This window comes from Sciurus vulgaris (assembly GCF_902686455.1).
Source record: "Sciurus vulgaris genome assembly, chromosome: 6".
In the NCBI taxonomy this organism is placed as follows: Eukaryota; Metazoa; Chordata; class Mammalia; order Rodentia; family Sciuridae; genus Sciurus; species Sciurus vulgaris.
In genome coordinates, this window is record NC_136466.1 from 36397728 (window position 1) to 36415535 (window position 17808).

The following is a 17808-nucleotide window of genomic DNA, read 5'->3' on the forward strand; positions in this document are numbered from 1 at the left end:
AGAAGGGAACAAGGGATGGAGGAGGGGAGGGAAATCAGAAGTACTGGGGACTGAATTATTACAATTATACCAAAACACCATGCTTCTATAATTATGTGAAAATGAATCTTAATGGTATTTATAACAAAAAAAGAACCAATAAAAATAAAAGTAAATGAAAAGCAAAGGGAATAATCAACAAACTGAAATGTCAGCCTATCAATTGAGAAAATATATTTACAAGCCACATATCTAAGAAATAGTTATGTCCAAAATTTATAAATTACTCTTAAAATTTAATAGGAGAAATAAGGACCATTTAGAAATGAGCACAGGAGTTTCTCAAAAGAAGATATAAAAATGGTCAAAAGACATATGGAATATGCTCTGTATCTGTGATAATCAGGGAAATACACACTAAAGTCACTATAAATTTTCCTAAAATAATTAAAATTAGAACTATCTTACAATCCAGCAATCCTTCTTCTGGGACATGAAATTACCACCTCATAAAAATACCTCTTATCATGTCCATTGTGATATTATTCACCATAATCAAGATGTAGAAACAACCTTGGGTGTCCATTGATGGACAAATGGATAAAAACAACCTGTGATATATAGTCACAATAAAACGTCATTCTGTTAAAAAAAAGAAAGCAATACTGTCATTGGACACAGTATGGATAAGCCAGAAGACATTATGCTGAATGAATCAAACATAGAAAATATTATCTCACTTTTATAAGGGTCAAATGAGATGGAGAATAAAGCAGTGGTCACCATATGCAGGGAGTTTTGTAGACAAGGGGAGACGTAGGTCAAAGGATACAAAGTTGAACATATGTAGGATGAATAAGTCTAGAGATCTAATGTACAAAATGAAGGTGTAGTGAATAAAATTAGATTGTTAAGGATTTTTGTTAAATAGATTTTATCTGTTCTTGCATTTTGCTATCTCTGTGAATCCCATATCATGTGAGCCTTAAATATAAATAACAAAGTGTATTCTAAAAAATTAATGAATAAATATTGAAAAAGAAATATAAAGGAGATGGGTGTCAATGTGTTCATATTCTACTACATGCAGGGAAATTATCTCTAACTTCCTGTATCAGACTGGAAATTGAGGGACTATAGAAGTCATTCACTGACACTGTCAGAACTAGAGGACCCATTATCCCTTATGATCAATTAGCCATTGCTTAAGTGAGAAGATTCTTTAAGACCCAAGGGGTGTTGATTTCCATGGAGATGAGATTTGCTTCCCATAAGACAGGACTTGCTGTATGTGCCCAAATGAACCAGTGGCCGCTTAAAATTTCTTGACTATGAGGTGCATGCTCTAATTAATATAATTGAGTGGCTATGTTCTCTGCAAGGTAAGTAAAAGACTTAACACATTACCATAAAATAATTTTTATTAAATGTAATTCTATTTGGTCAAATAAAGCCTTCTATCAAGTTGTGCATATGTTCACATTATTTAGACCTTGATATACGAGGATATTTGTTTCAATGTGGATTATTGGTTGGTATCTTGAATTAATAAATATAAAGAATATAGATTCTTAGAGGCCAACTAAATAGATTTATAATAAGAGATTCAAATATTGAGTCTCCATTTAATGTCTGGGTAATTTGAAATAAATCATAAAAGTAATGATTAAACTTTCAGGCTCTTGAAAAGTAAAACTAATAGGAGTTTTCATTTTATAAGAACTCAGAGTGACGATGTACTGTAACTTATAGCATGATGCTCAAACTATAAATTAGTTTGGGAAGGGGAAAAATATGATCCCTGACCCAAAAATAAGTAAATCAGAAGAGTCTAGAACACTGACCAGAATCAGTGAAGTACATTGAATTCACATTCAATTCCCCCTCCAACCATCTTTTTTTCAGATCTAAATATCCCTTCATTAAAAATTTGCTCTAAAAAAATAGAACTTGTGGCATATATAGTAAGAATTGCCTTTAGAAACTCAGAAACCTATATCTCAGCTTCACCCCATATTTGCCATGGGATGTATAAGTTGCTTAAATCATTTGAACCCTAATCTCATCATAAGTAAGCAGGGAATACAACTATTCTCACAATGCTGTTGTAAGGATTAATGACAATTTTGGCAAAACAAGTTTTCCAAGTATTAAACAAATATAGTGATTGTTATTGGAATAAAAGATGATTCACTCAATGTGAAATTTATGGACAATGTAAAATGTTATGAACATATGTTTGTTGATTGATTGTATTTCTTCTTTGAAGTGTCTGTTCAGTTTTTTGACCCATTTATTGACTGGGTTATTTGTTTTTTGGTGTTGAATTTTTTGAGTTCTTTTTATATCTTAGAGATGAATGCTTTATCTGAGGTGAATGTGGTAAAGACTTTCTCCCAGTTTGTAGGCTCTCTCTTCACATTGATTGCTTCTTTTGCTGAGAAGAAGCTTATTCGTTTGAATCCATCTCATTTACTGATCCTTGATCTTACTTCTTGTGCTTTAGGGTTCTTATGAAGGAAGTCAGATCCCAGGCTAACATGGTGAAGATTTGGGCCAAATTTTTCTTCCAGTATGTGCAGGATCTTTGTTCTAGTGCCTAAGTCTCATGGATAAGTAATTAGAATGAATTTTTAAAAATTTTTAAATTTTAAAAAGGTTGTGAACAGAGATATTCTCTCTTTTCTTGATTTATGTTGCTCTCATTTATTTTTTATTCTTTCCTATTTAACTCTCTCTTGGCTCATTGTTCTTATGCCCATTTCTTATTACTCTCCTCTCTCTCATGAAAATGTGTTGTCTATGATACCAAGCAGCATTTCTGAGACTGGAGGGGCACCCAATGAGACACAGATTCCTCCCTTTACAGAATGCCTCTCAAATGATATTACTTTTTTCTTTGAGTGAATGTCACTAAGTGACATTCATATCTGAAACTCTACATGCTTCATGAAGTACCTCTGATCATTATCTTCTTATTTGCTCCAATTATCAGAAGACTAGCTTCTTCAAAAGACTTTAAAAACAGGCCCTGTAAAAGAACATGGCCAGGGTCATAATTAATTAGAAAAGTAGGCCTCAATCCAACTCCTTTGCCTTTGATCACAGTGTGATTTATATGGCACCATGCTGGAAAGGTATTGAAGTTTTGAATTAATTTTATTCTGACACTCAGACTTGTCAAGAACTTATCCCCACTATCCTCAGTGGATACAAACATTGTAATACAAATGCTTATCCCTTTTGCACATTGATCATAGACCCTGAACTAGCAAGCATCTCAAGATGTTTCCACTTCCCACTTTCAAACATGAAAGTAACCAAAGCTCTGAGGCCTTTCTACTAACCAACTGCCTTGAGAAAACAGGATGGTTTTCATAATCCAAGAACTACTAAACAAACTTGTATTGATTTTTTTTTTCATCTTCTACCCTGAGTTTCTGCCTCTTCCTAATATCTTTTTCAGAGCCCCCTTCACATCCTTGTTCCTTAGGGTATAGATCAGAGGGTTGAACATAGGGGTAATTATAGTATAAAAAAGGGCAACAAACTTCCCCTTACCCTCAGAGTAACTGCCCGTGGGCTGGAGGTATGTGTAGATGGTTGACCCATAAAAAAGAGAAACCACCAGGAGGTGGGACCCACATGTCCCAAAAGCCTTTCTGCGCCCAGCCATTGACTTGATCCTCAGGACTGCACGAGCAATGTGTGCATAGGAGCCTAGAATCAGTACTGCAGGAAAGACCAAGATTATGGCTCGGGCCACAAACATCTTGGCCTCTGTGCCTCTTGTGTCCTCACAAGCCAACTTCAGGAATACAGGCATCTCACAGAAGAAGTGGTTCAGGTAACGAAGGCCACAGAGAGGCATGGCCATCATGAGGCTTGTCTGAATCAGAGAGTTCACAAGTCCTCCCACCCAGGCAGCAATAGCCAGTGACTGGCAGAGAAGAGGGTGCATGATGGTTGTGTAGTGGAGTGGACGACACACAGCAGCATAGCGGTCAAAGGCCATCACCACCAAGAGCATACTCTCTACAGAACCCAGGGCAAGGACGATGAAGAGCTGGGCCACACACCCTCCATAGCTGATGGTCCTGTCAAGTCCAGAAAGATTGATCAGCAGCTGGGGCACAGTGCTGGTGGTATAGCAGAGGTCCAGGAAGGAGAGGTGGCAGAGGAAGAAGTACATGGGTGTGTGCAGTCGAGGGTCCAGTTGTGAGAGTGCAATGATGGTAGTATTGCCAAAGAGAGTTAGGGAGTAGAAAATTGAAATAAAAACAAAAAGGATGAGTTCCAGTTGAGGCCAATCTGAGAAGCCCACCAAAATGAAGCCCTCTCCAAAACTGGTGTTGAAACTTCCCATAACCTTGCACCTGCACAAAGAGCAGAAAAAAATTCAATGGATCCTATGAGGAACATGGATTAAAACATTTCACATCTACCAAATACATCGGAAGTCATATTTTTTATTTTCTATTTTGCTATTCAATTCAGTTCTGTCCAGTCTTCTATTCTTACTCTTTCCTTTAGACTGCAAATCACTGCATTATGATTGATGTCATCTGTGTTTGAATCACAACCCTATTGCCTGTGTGTGAGCCGACTTAGCCAGGATATGATGGATGTGATATGTCTTGATCTGAAAGTACAAATGATGTATTGCCTCCCCCATAGCACTGAGATGAGGACCTAACCAAGTAATGTGGGTACTACTTTAAAAACTCTAATGTATAAAAAGTGGCATTATTATTCTGTGTTCTTTTGCTCCTCTTCTTGGTCTTTTAAGTAGATTGTTTCAACTGATTAAGATATAGAACTAACCAGGCTGAGATCACAAGTTTAACACCTGTATGCTCATCTGTTTTCTTCTGCTCATGAATATGGTTACCATACCAATCACGGAAGCCCTGCTGGTGACCAGATGCAAGTCACATATGTGGTTTCCTTTAAGGGAAAAAATAATTTGCAACAAAATATGTTCCTTAAGATGAGTCATAATGCCTGGAATATCCTCCACCTCAGTCTTTTTGTCCAATTGATAAATACATCCCTCAACTCCCCAGGAAGAGTTATTCTCTTCTCTCTAGGCCAATCTTCTTTGTACAGTTTCTCTTTAGCACTTGAACCCACTGAAAATCTTTTACATGTCTTTGGCCCTCTCCATGCTATGAGCTCCTGGGTGCTAGAGAACAGAGTGAGTTTAAAAAACACTAGTATCTTCTCTTATGGCATACAAGAGGTACTAAATTAAAGTTACCCTGGTTCTTACTTGTTCACGTTATATAGTTTTTGTTGAGTGAAACATTTGACTCTCCCTTCAAATCTCAAGACGATTCATTTCCCCTCTGAAACTTACTTGTTAAGTGCTAACCCACTTTAATAAACTATGATATATAGGCTAGGCATAAGAAGTTGCTGTGAAAGGTTGATATTACTTGTGATAAAAAATCCAAATAGATTATAAGAAAGTATGTCAGAAAGTATAAAAAAAAAAAAAAAAAAAAAAAAAAAAAAAAAAAAAAAAAACAGTGATCAAAAGACACCTAGCATGAACTCGGTACAAACAATTTTGCCAGATTAATTTATTTCTCTTTTTACAGTCTACTAAACTGAAAGATCATCATCAATACATCAAGACTAGAATATGATTCCAATAATGGTTTGGATATTACCCTTGATATCCTTATGGAAAAAAAAGGAGAAAATGTGATTATAATAACAAAATGTTAATCTATGTTTGGCTTAACCAACACTCCAAAGCTGTTTTTGTCTTTTTTTTCCTTTTTTTTTTTTTTTTCTGAGCACTGAAGTAGAGTGCAATAATCAAAGAAGTCCATGGTCAGACCCTTTTAGGACAGTTCTATCACTGACCAGTGAAAATTTCACTGAAAAATTTACTTTTATGCATCAGCTTTTTTAGTTGTAGAGAAAATAACTTGTTTTGCGGGATTCTGATTGTAATTAAATTGTTTGGTATATTCTACAAGTTACAAAGAGTATGCTTTATACATTTAACCACTTGGCAGTGTCCATGTGTCCATTAATAATCTCTCATTTCCATGAAACCAGGCCTGGTTAATTAATTCACCATTGTATCCCTGTTTCCACAGGTCTGCTTCATTCCCACATTTGGAAATCATGGGAGGATAAAAACTCTCCTTATCTATACAATTCCTGGAAGTCATTTCCTTCTTTCAATAACATGTGAAAGTTACTGCTCACATGAACCTTGCGTGAACGTTGGGCTTCTTGTAGATCACAGGTACTATCCCTAGCCCTATATCTCATAACCAGGTAGGATCTGACCCTGGTCAAAATGCCTCAGGGATTAGACAGCACAGAACCTTCATCAGAAGAGTTCCAGGACATGCAGGTGGGGAAAGCTTCTTTAGGGGGCACACGAAATAAATAGCAATCCTCCAAATATTGAGGAAAAGTATGATATACAAGCTTTGTTTTATTCCAAGTTCCTCAAATGAAGATAACAGCTTCAAATGTCCATTTCCTCTCATATTTCCCAAATCTATCATTCCAGTAAAAGAACAAAATGATATCAGGCTAAGTTAACTTGTATCTAATGACTCTTGTTTTCATCCCATACACCTCTAGGCAAATTATCTTACAACTTCGCATTTAAATAAAAGCATAGTACCCAACATACTGCACTGGTCAAACAGAATTTTGAGTAATTTTGACAAGTTCTTGTCAGTGAATTTGGATTAAAACTTTGATAAAAATACATGTAATTGAAGGACAATAAAGTCAGTAAGTCATCTGAAAATATCCTGCCTGAGAAACAGGTGTTTTAAGTTGAATTTTGGATTAGAAAAGAGGATTCTAAAGACAAACATGATAATTCATATACATAATTAAAGGTCTGTCATATGGAAAAAATGATAAACTTGCTTTGTTCTACTCCAAAGGCCCAAACTAGGATCACCTTGCCAATTTACAATGGCAATTATCATGACTCATATGAGGAAAACATGAACAAAAAGAAATGAAGCAGTCTAAAAATGGACTGCCTAGAAGGGGAGTTGTATTCTGGTCACATGTAAGCTTCCTGCTTGTTTGGAAACTGAAAGTGGAACTTTTAGGATGTTGTAAAATGAGTCCTTCTGGGCATGGTGGGGCAAGCCTGTAATCCCAGCAACTCAGGAAGCTGAGGCAGAAGGATCACAAGTTCAAGGCCAGTTCTCAGCAAATTAGAAGACCTCTGTCTCAAAATAAAAAGTTAAAAAGGACTGAGGGTGTAGCTTGTTGGCAAAGTGCCCCTGGGTTCAATTCACAGTACTGAAAAATAAAAAAGTTTGCATTAACTGAAAGATTGGGTTAGATGATTTGGTTTATTTCACTCTGATCTTCTATATTTTTCTAAGTGTTTATGTGTGGGAGGAGTGGGGACATGTCTTGGGAATTAAATTCAGGTCTTTGCACATGCTAGGGAAATACTACCTGTGACTTACATTCCCCGCCCTTATATTTTTCTAATTTAATCTAATGCCTTAATGCCCATGGGACACAAAGTATTTTATATTTGCATATTTCATGGTGTTGACTTTCTGCTTTATAAAGATCACTGGTTGCTAAAATTCATCTTTGTGTCTTTGTCTGTATGTTCATACATGAATGAGTTTATGCCTAATCTATTTAAATAATAGAGTTCTCAAAGTCAGAAATCATGTTTACAAGTTTTTTAAACAATATGCAATGCTATATTCTTCATAAGAGTTCACAAATTTTGCAATAATGGCTTTTTATAATGGAGCCACATTCCAGCCAGAAAATGTAATCCTCCAAGCAAAGGGAGGAAGTTCCTCAGTCTCCTTATTAATCACCTTCATTGCAAGATCATCCATCCTAAATCTGAACTGAATTTCACTTTCTCCAATTATGCCTCATGTGTGGTACTCTTATTAATTTGTGGAAGATTGAACTCATTATCAAAACATTATTCCATGCATTATCAATTGTAGTCCACTCTTCTACAGACTCCATCATCCTCTTACCCAGGCACATCCTCTCAAATGAAATCAAACAATATCCATCCTTTCACACAAGTCCTCAGGGTGATCTACAAGATCCCTCTATCAAATGTTCAGTGACCAGTGTTTTCTACTATAAGACCAGAAAACAACAGTTTTCTGGTACAGTCATTTTCTATGACATCTAAGGTCTGAAATTAACAAATACTTCATTTTAACTTTGATTCCCAACGCAGAACATTGTCTCCACCTAAGATGTATTTCTTCCTGTTGTCTATTTTTCCAAGAAGACTTTCTTGATTTATGAAAATAAGGAAAAAAAAAAAAAAAAAAAAAAAAAAAAAAAAAAAAAAAACCTCTGACCATGTCTCTAGTCTTTGTCACCTGGCTCTAATATCTACTATTTACTTGACATATTAAAGCCTTGGAATTATAGTATGTAAGTACTGAAAAGAATTTCAAAATAGTTTTAAGCTAATCCACACACTTTACATTTTAAGAAAATTTATTTACCTTAAGTTTGTGTACTTGGAGAGAAAGAAAACAGGTAAGATTACTTTTTGACATGCTGAGTGTAAATGAGTGGGTAGATGAATAGATAAGTGATGAAAGAGAAAGAATATCAGTGATATATAAATTCTTGCATGAATCTAACTTTTCTATATCCTCAAGCTGGGGAATCAACCCTAGGAACCATTGCTAGTTACCTATAGGAAATTTTCTAGTGATGGATTAATTGTGAAGCCAGAGTAGCCCATCCAGGCAGTTCCAGGAAAGAAAACTGATGCATTTACTTGCTTCAATTCTATTGCTTTCTAAGGCTTTATGAGATACATTGAGGACTGGTAACATCTAGAGATGGCTGAAAGGAACACTTACCTCCTCGTTCCTGACTTTATCTTTAGGGTAGAGGGTGTAGATCAGAGCTACATTCCTGAAGAAATCATGGTTACATATGGTGTTTTCCTCCAACAGGGGCATCTGCTGATACTCATAATAGGGTAGAGAATCCTCCCTACCCCTGTGCACACTCTTAACTAACTCATTTGAGGAAGGAGCTAGTGCAATATCAAACCACCTCAGGACTCTAAAGCTAAGTACGTCACTTATGCCCTGGGGCATTGACAAGGCCTCCTTAAAAGCATTGGAGAAAGAATTGTTTACCAAGGGTAACCTTGGAGACCTCTGAGCCCTATGTGGCAATTAAAATCAACTGACTGGCTCAAGATCTGCCTTACAGTCTTCAAATCTCTCCCTTCCCCACACTGCCCAAACCAAACTGGTGTATCCAGCATCCTCAGAACACAGATTCTCCCTTGCTCATGAGACTCTGAAGTCTTGGATTTCCCCCACTTTCCCCACTTTGATCCTCATCCTACCAGACCTTCAATCAGACCATTTCTCACTTGGAGCCATCATGGTCACCACAATCTAAATGTCTTTATTCTCTGAAATCTGTGTGCAATGCTCACGTTCTCATTTTTATCTATCAGTTAAATATTTATTTCCTTGATCAAAAATTTGAAGTTGTTTTTCTCTTATACACTCTACTATGTATTAATATTTCTTATTTCTTTTTACCCTGCTTTTATTCACAGTAAATTTAAAAATAAATTAATTCATTAGCTCAAACCACAATTTAACACTATTCCATATGCTAAGATAAATAAAAAATAAGATTCAAAATTTTCTATGTACTTTAAAGACATTATAATATGATGTGGGCAAACAGCTCCATTATTAGTTTTATGACTTTGAACAGCTTTATTGACATGCTCGGGCCTCAGTTTCCCATAATAAAGATGATGTTATTGTGATGTATTCTGTACCAGTGTTTATGGATTAATAACACAATGTATGTGAGGTGCCTGGTGTGTGGTAAACATGTAGTCCTGGTAGTTAGAAAGTATAAGTATTTATTCAGTGCCTACTCTTCGCCTGAAATAAATATAGAAAATGCAATCTCTGATTCCACAGAAGTCCACAGTCACCTTAAATACTTGAAATCAAAGTAGCAATAGTGTCCCCCTTTACTCTGGGAGCATGGGTAGCATTGTTTAATTTCTGTAGTAAATGGGGGAATCTACATATGTGCAAATGTGTAGTTATACAACCATAAAGAAAAGTATGGGAAGATTCACTCCGAACTGTTTATGGTTATGCTTTTATTAGATAAAAGATGTTGAATATGGGAAGTGAGTGAGGAGAGATGGAATTTGCTTCATATAACAGTTTTCCTTTCCATGTAAATAGCATATATGACTTTCAACACCGTTATTGAGAATTCACTCATCCTACGGTTCACACATTTAAAGTATGAAATTCCATGATTTTTACTACAGTCCTGGAACTGTGCACCTGTCATTTTTTAATATTTCCATTACCCCAAAATGATAATTCATGCCCATTCACAATCTCTTGCCATTCTCACCCTCAACTTCGGGAAAGCACTGATGTACTTTCTGTCTCTATACATCTGTCTTTTCTGAATAGTTCACACCAATAGATCCTTTTTTAGGTATTATTATTTTTTGATTCTTTTTAGTTATACATAACATTAGGATTCATTTTGAAATAATTATAAAAGCATGGAATATATTTGTTCCAATTCAGTCCCCAGCATTTCAACCTCCCCTCCCCTTGTTGATATGTGGTCTTTTTGTCTACCTTCTCCTAGTATAATCCTCCTCCATGTTTATTCAGACAGTAGCATGTATCTGCACATAATTCTTTATATTTTCAAACAGTATTCATTTTTTCCTTATCCAGTCATCTGCTAGTGGCTATTTGGGTTGTTGCCACCTTTTGGCTATTATGAATTGAACTGTTACGAAATATTGTTTTTATGTGCATATATTGATTTCTGTAATTAAAAATCAGATTCAGTATTTTAATGAAAATAATGATAAACACATGTCAAAAACCTAAAATTATCAACATTTTCTACAGATGATTCTTCTGTAGAGTTAAAAGAGAGGGAGAGGGAGAGGGAAGGGAAAAAGTGAAGAAGTCTAACTTAGTGTAGAGATCACACCACCTGAAAGGAACATGGCAATATAGTAATTGATTTTTAACTAAGATTTTGCTCTTGTATGAAATTCAATAGAATTCATATGAAATCTGGATTTTCTGAAAGACTAAAATATCTGGCAGCACTGTTCCAGAATTGTCACAAATAAAATTAGCAGGAGTTTAGCAGCTGCTACCCTTCTTTGAAGAAGCATGCAATTGCCTCACCCAACCAACCCCTTTCTGTACATGCCTTCCTGTACCATGGATATTGGAATGTGCAACCCTGAGTTCTTTGAGGACAGGAGAGAAAAACCAGGAAATCTAGGACAATATATTAAATTTGGAAGCAACTTTTGAAGCCCTTAGCTGATTCACAGAATATCTATGCATGAGCATCCAACCATGGATCACAGCCTCTGTGTAAAGTCTCAGGGAAGAGGCCCTCACTACTTCCTAGGAAGCACTTTCATTTTCTAATTTTTTCACTTTTGATTAACAAATCATAACCACATATGCATCCACTTATCAGAGAAAACATTCAGCCTTTGGTTTTTTGGGATTGGTTTATTTCCCTTAGCATGATATTCTCTAGTTCCATCCATTTACCTGCAAATGTCACAATTTCATTCTTCTTTAAGGCTGAGCAATATTCCATTGTATATATACACCATAGTTTTCTTTATCCATTCATCTGTTGAAGGACTTCTAGATTGGTCCATGGTTTAGCTACTGTGAATTGAGCTGCTATAAACATTGATGTGGCTGCATCACTAAGGTATACTGATTTTAACTCCTTTGGGTATAGACCAAAGAGTGGGAGAGCTGTGTCAGATGATTCCATTCCAAGTTTTCTGAGGAGTCTTCATACTGCTTTCCATAATGTTTGCATCAATTTATAGTCCCAACAGCAATGTACGAGTATATCTTTTCCCCCACATCCTCACTAACACTTATTGTTGCTATTATTATTGATAATTGCCTTTCTAACTAGAGTGAGATAAAATCTTAGAGCAGTTTTGATTTGCATTTCTGTAATTGTTAGAGATGTTGAAATTTTTTCACATATTTGTTGATCAATTTTATTTCTTCTTCTGTGAAGTGTTTCTTCAGTTCCTTATCCCATGTGTTTATTGGGATTTTAACAGGAAAAATAGCACTTCATGTTTTTAATATGTTTATGCTTTCAATAAAACCTTTCTTTCATGCCTTTATGCTTTTCATAAAATTTGTATTGAAAAAAATTTGCTAATTAGGACATTGGTCAAATGGTACTCATAGACTGTAATTATTAAAGCAAATTTATTTTTCTGAGTCACGATCCCTCTAAACCCAATGGAAATTTTCTTTTCATTATCCAAGATGAACCCTGAGAAGGCTTCACAACTTTTCCCCAACATTTATAGATAACAGAAAGTCCTTGGACAATTTTAGGCCAAAGATTCAGAACAACTTAACAAACTGTCTGTGACCAAGAAATTACTAAGATGGGAAACCCATAATTAAGACAAAACTCCTTTAATTCTGAGTGTGAAAATCTTTCCCACATTCTACTATATATTTATAACTACAAGATAAATATGACCAAATGGGTCATAAATGAAAGCGACTGTCACTGGCCTCCTCAGATAGTTCTCCACTTGGTAGGTAGGGGTTGAGGGGTTCATTCATTTAATTGCCATACAGAATCATGGCATCAACACATCACCCTTTAATCACACATTCAAAGAACAACCTCTGTGTTGTTTCAAATATTTTGCCACTTCAAACAATGTGGCAATGAGCATTTTTATACACAGCTGTTGTGACTATGGACAAGAGTTTTTTCTAAATGGTTTATCACAGTCAAATATAAGTCAGAAAATGCAAGTATCTTCAACATTAAAAGATACTCAAAATTTCTGGAATTTGTCTCATCTCTATCCTAACAAAATAAAACACAAACAAAAACACTTTAAGTGTTTACTATTCTGATGAGTATGAAATTGTACCTCCTTGACATTTTAATTTGTATTTCACTGATTATAAGTGAGGTTGAGCATTTTTCACATTATTTATTGTCCAATTTTCTTCTGGAATCATCTAAATACATATTTTTCTATTTTATTGGGATATTTTTGCTTTTCAACAAGACTTGTAGATGAATTTTATTTTGTGCATATTAATCTTCTACTGATTAGGCATACTGAAAACACCTCTGAATATCTAGCTTGGTTTTCACTTTATGGGGAGTATGTGTATATGTGTATGCACACTAGCATGCACAGACACATGTTTGTGTCCATGTATGTTTAACATCAATCCTTTCCTCTAAGATGTGTCTTCTCAAAAAATGAATTATATACCTATACACCCATTTCATTGTGTCCTATTCAAAATAGCTGAGATATGGAATCAGCCTAGGCACCCACCCACAGATAAATGCATAAAGAAAATGTAGTACACATATACAGTAGAATATTATTCAGCTATGAAGAAAAATGAAATTCAGTTACTTGCAGGAACACAAATGGAACTGGAAGACATGCTAAGTGAAGTAAGCCAAACAGAACTACAAATACTGCATGTTCTTTATCATTATGGATGCTAAAAATGTCAACCTAAAAGTAGAATACTGGCTACTGGAGACTGGAAAGGGTATGGGATTGAGGCAGAAGGAGGGAGGTTGTTGGATTTGATCAGTGCATACTATATGCATGTATGGAAATATCACACTGAACCCCATTAGTATGTATAATTAATATATGTTACTATTTTTGTAAACACCAACTAAGAAAATATGAGGAAAAAACTAGAAAAAAACTAAGAGCCTAGATATATTCTTATCTATACTCTTCTAAAAAATCTGATATCTTGCTTTTTCACATTGAGGCCTTGAATCAACTTGATGTATACGCTAACATAGAGATTTATCTTTTTCCATTCAGATAATCTGTTGTCCGAGTAGTTTCCCTGGCGATTTTGCCTTTGGCGTGTATTAAATTTCAGTATATGCATGGATCTGTTTCTGGTGGTTTTTTTTATTCTGCTGTCCCATCTTCTGTCCTTATGTTAATACCTGTTGTCTTTATTATTAGATTTACAACTTGGTAATTTTTAGCCCAAGTCTCCAAAATTTTTACTTTTCAGAAGAAGTCTCTTTACTGTTTTTGGCTCTTTGTTTTTTCATGAGAATGTTAAAATCTATTAAAGTTCTATCAAAGGCCCCAGTTTGGATATTTCTAGAATTATATTGAGGAATAATTAGAATTTGTTTGGGAAAAGTAGGAAATTCTTAGATTCTTCAAAACACAAATATATCAACCTTTATAATTATTTAGGTGTCTTTTATATGTTCCTCAGAAATATTTTATAATTTTCTCCATGGAGGTCATCCTAAATTTCTATGATATTTTCTATATGATAATTATAGGCATTTCAATTTTTTCTAATTTTAAATGCTATTTGTGATTGTGATCAAATAAACATAGCATAAATTTTACCATCTTAACCATTTTAAGTATACAGTTCAGTGGCATTATGGATATTCACATTGTTAAGTGACAGATCACCAGAGCATTTTATTCCTGCAAAAATGAAACTCTATACCCATTAGGCAACAACTCCCCACTGTCCTCTTCTCTAATCCCTAGAAATAATCATTCTAAATTTCGTTTCTATAAATTTGACTTCTCCAGATACCTCCTATAAGTAGAATCTTTTTGTCACTGGTTATTTAACTTAGCTTATACTTTATAGTTCACAAAGTTTAACCATACTATAGCATAGGTCTGAACCGCATTTTTTTTCCTTTTTTTAATTATTGTAAACAAATGGGATACATGTTGTTTCTCTGTTTGTACATGGAGTAAAGGCATACCATTTGTGTAATCATAAATTTACATAGGGTAATGTTGTTTCATTCATTAGGTTATTTTTTTCCCTTCTTTCCACCTGTCCCACCCCAATTTTCCCTCTATACAGTCCTTCCTCCTCCATTCTTGCCCCCCTCCCTAACCCTAACCCTAACACTAACCCCTCCCACCCCTCATTATGTGTCATCATCCGTGTATCAGAGAGATCATTCGACCTTTGTTTTTTTGAGATTGGCTTATCTCACTTAGCATGATATTCTCCAATTTCATCCATTTGCCTGCAAATGCCATAATTTTATCATTCTTTATGGCTGAGTAATATTCCATTGTGTATGTGTATATATACATATATATATATACACCACAGTTTCTTTACCCACTCATCAATTGAAGTGCATCTAGGTTGGTTCCACAATCTGGCTATTGTGAATTGAGCAGCTATGAACATTGATGTGGCTGTATCTCTGTAGTATGCTGATTTTAAGTCCTTTGGGTATAGGCCAAGGAGTAGGATAGCTGGGTCAAATGGTGGTTCCATTCCATGTTTTCTGAGGAATCTCCACACTGCTTTCCAGAGTGGCTGCACTAATTTGCAGCCCCACCAGCAATGTATGAGTGTACCTTTTTCCCTACATCCTTGCCAACACCTGTTGTTGCTTGTATTCTTGATAATCACCATTCTAATTGGGGTGAGATGGATTCTTAAGGTAGTTTTGATTTGCATTCCTCTTATTACTAGAGATGTGGAACATTTTCTCATAAGTTTGTTAATTGCTTGTAGATCTTCTTCTGTGAAGTGTCTGTTCATTTCCTTAGCCCATTTGTTGAATGGATTATTTGCATTCTTGGTGTAGAGTTTTTGAGTTCTTTATAGATTCTGGAGATTAGTGCTCTATCTGAAGTATGATTGGCAAAGATTTTCTCCCACTCTGTAGGCTCTTTCTTCACATTGCTGATAGTTTCGTTTGCTGAGAGAAAGCTTTTTAGTTTGAATCTGTCCCAGTTATTGATTCTTGCTTTTATTTCTTGTACTATGGGAGTCCTGTTGAGGAAGTCTGGTCCTAAGCCGACATGTTGAAGATCTGGCCCTACTTTTTGTTCTGTAATCTGCAGGGTCTCTGGTCTGATTCTGAGGTCCTTAATCCATTTTGAGTTTAGTTTCGTGCACAGTGAGAAATATAGGTTTAGTTTCATTCTGTTGCATATGGATTTCCAATTCTCCCAGCACCATTTGTTGAAGAGACTATCTTTTCTCCATTGCATATTTCTGGCCCCTTTGTCTAGTATAAGAAAATTGTATTTATTTGGGTTTGTGTCTGTGTCCTCTATTCTGTACTATTGATATACCTTTCTATTTTGGTACCAATACCATGCTGTTTTTGTTACTATTGTTTTGTAGTATAGTTGAAGTTCTGGTATTGCGATACTCCCAGCCTCATTTTTCCTGTGAAGGATTGCTTTAGCTATTCTGGGTTTCTTATTCTTCCAGATGAATTTCATGATTGCTTGTTCTATTTCTGTACGTGATTGGGATTTTAATTGGAATTGCATTGAATCTGTGTAGCACTTTAGGTAGTATGGCCATTTTGACAATATTAATTCTGCTTATTCAAGAACATGGGAGATCTTTCCATCTTCTAAGATTTTCTTTAATTTCGTTCTTTAGAGTTCTGTAGTTCTCATTGTAGAGGTCTTTCACCTCTTTTGTTAGATTGATTCCCAAGTCTTTTATTTTTTTCGATGCTATTGTGAATGGGGTAGTTTTCCTAATTTTTCTTTCCAAAGATTCATCACTTATGTATAAAAATGCATTAGATTTATGAGCATTGATCTTGTAACCTGCTACTTTACTGAATTCACTTATGAGTTCTAAAAGTTTTCTGGTGGAATTTTCTGGTTTCTCTAAATATATAATCGTATCATCAGCAAATAGGGATAGTTTGAATTCTACTTTTCCTATTTGTATCCCTTTAATTTCTTCGGTCTGTCTAATTGCTCTGGCTAGACTTTCAAGGACAATGTTGAATAGAAGTGGTGAAAGGGGGCATCCCTGCCTTGTTCCAGTTTTTAGGGGAATGCTTTCAGTTTTACACCATTTAGAATGATATTAGCCATGGGCTTAGCATAGATGGCCTTCACAATGTTAAGGAATGTTCCCACTATCCCTATTTTTTCTAGTGTTTTGAGCATGAAGGGGTGCTGTATTTTATCAAATGCTTTTCCAGCATCTATCGAAATAATCATGTGATTCTTGACTTTTAAGTCTGTTGATATGGTGAATTACATTTATTGATTTCCTGATGTTGAACCAACTTTGCATCCCTGGGATAAAACCCACTTATGGTGCACTATCTTTTTAATATGTTTTTGTATGCAATTTGCTAAAATTTTGTTGAGAATTTTTGCATCGATGTTCATCAAGGATATTGGTCTGAAATTTTCTTTCCTTGATGTGTCTCTGTCTGATTTAGGTATCAGAGTAATATTGACTTCATAGAATGAGTTTGGGAGGGTTCCCTCCTCTTCTATTTCATGGAATACTTTGAGAAGTATTGGAATGAGCTCTTCTTTAAAGGTTTTGTAGAACTCGGCTGAGAACCCATCTGGTCCCGGACTTTTCTTTGTTGGTAGGCTTTTGATGACTTCTTCTATTTCCTTACTTGAAATTGGTCTATTTAAATTGCGTATGTCCTCCTCATTCAGTTTACCTAATTCATATGTCTCTAGATACTTGTTGATGTCTTTAAAATTTTCTATTTTGTTGGAGTATAGATTTTCAAAATCACTTCTAATTATGTTTTGTATTTCACTCGTGTCTATTGTGATATTTCCTTGTTCATTCTGAATTTTAGTAATTTGGATTTTCTCTCTTCTTCTCTTTGTTAGTGTGGCTAAGGGTTTATCAATTTTGTTTATTTTTTCGAAGAACCAACTATTTATTTTGTCAATTTTTGAATTGCTTCTTTTGTTTCAATTTC

At 35.2% G+C, this 17808-nt stretch overlaps 1 protein-coding gene across 1 annotated transcript; it reads right to left on the reverse strand.

Annotated features, from left to right (window-relative positions):
* Positions 1–3406: 3406 nt before the first annotated feature.
* On the reverse strand, positions 3407–4345 carry LOC306663708 (olfactory receptor 2Y1B-like; the record flags this gene model as incomplete). Its single annotated transcript, XM_079144254.1, has 1 exon — positions 3407–4345. The coding sequence occupies one exon, from the start codon at positions 4343–4345 to the stop codon at positions 3407–3409; it is 939 nt and encodes a 312-aa protein (XP_079000380.1).
* Positions 4346–17808: the final 13463 nt, after the last annotated feature.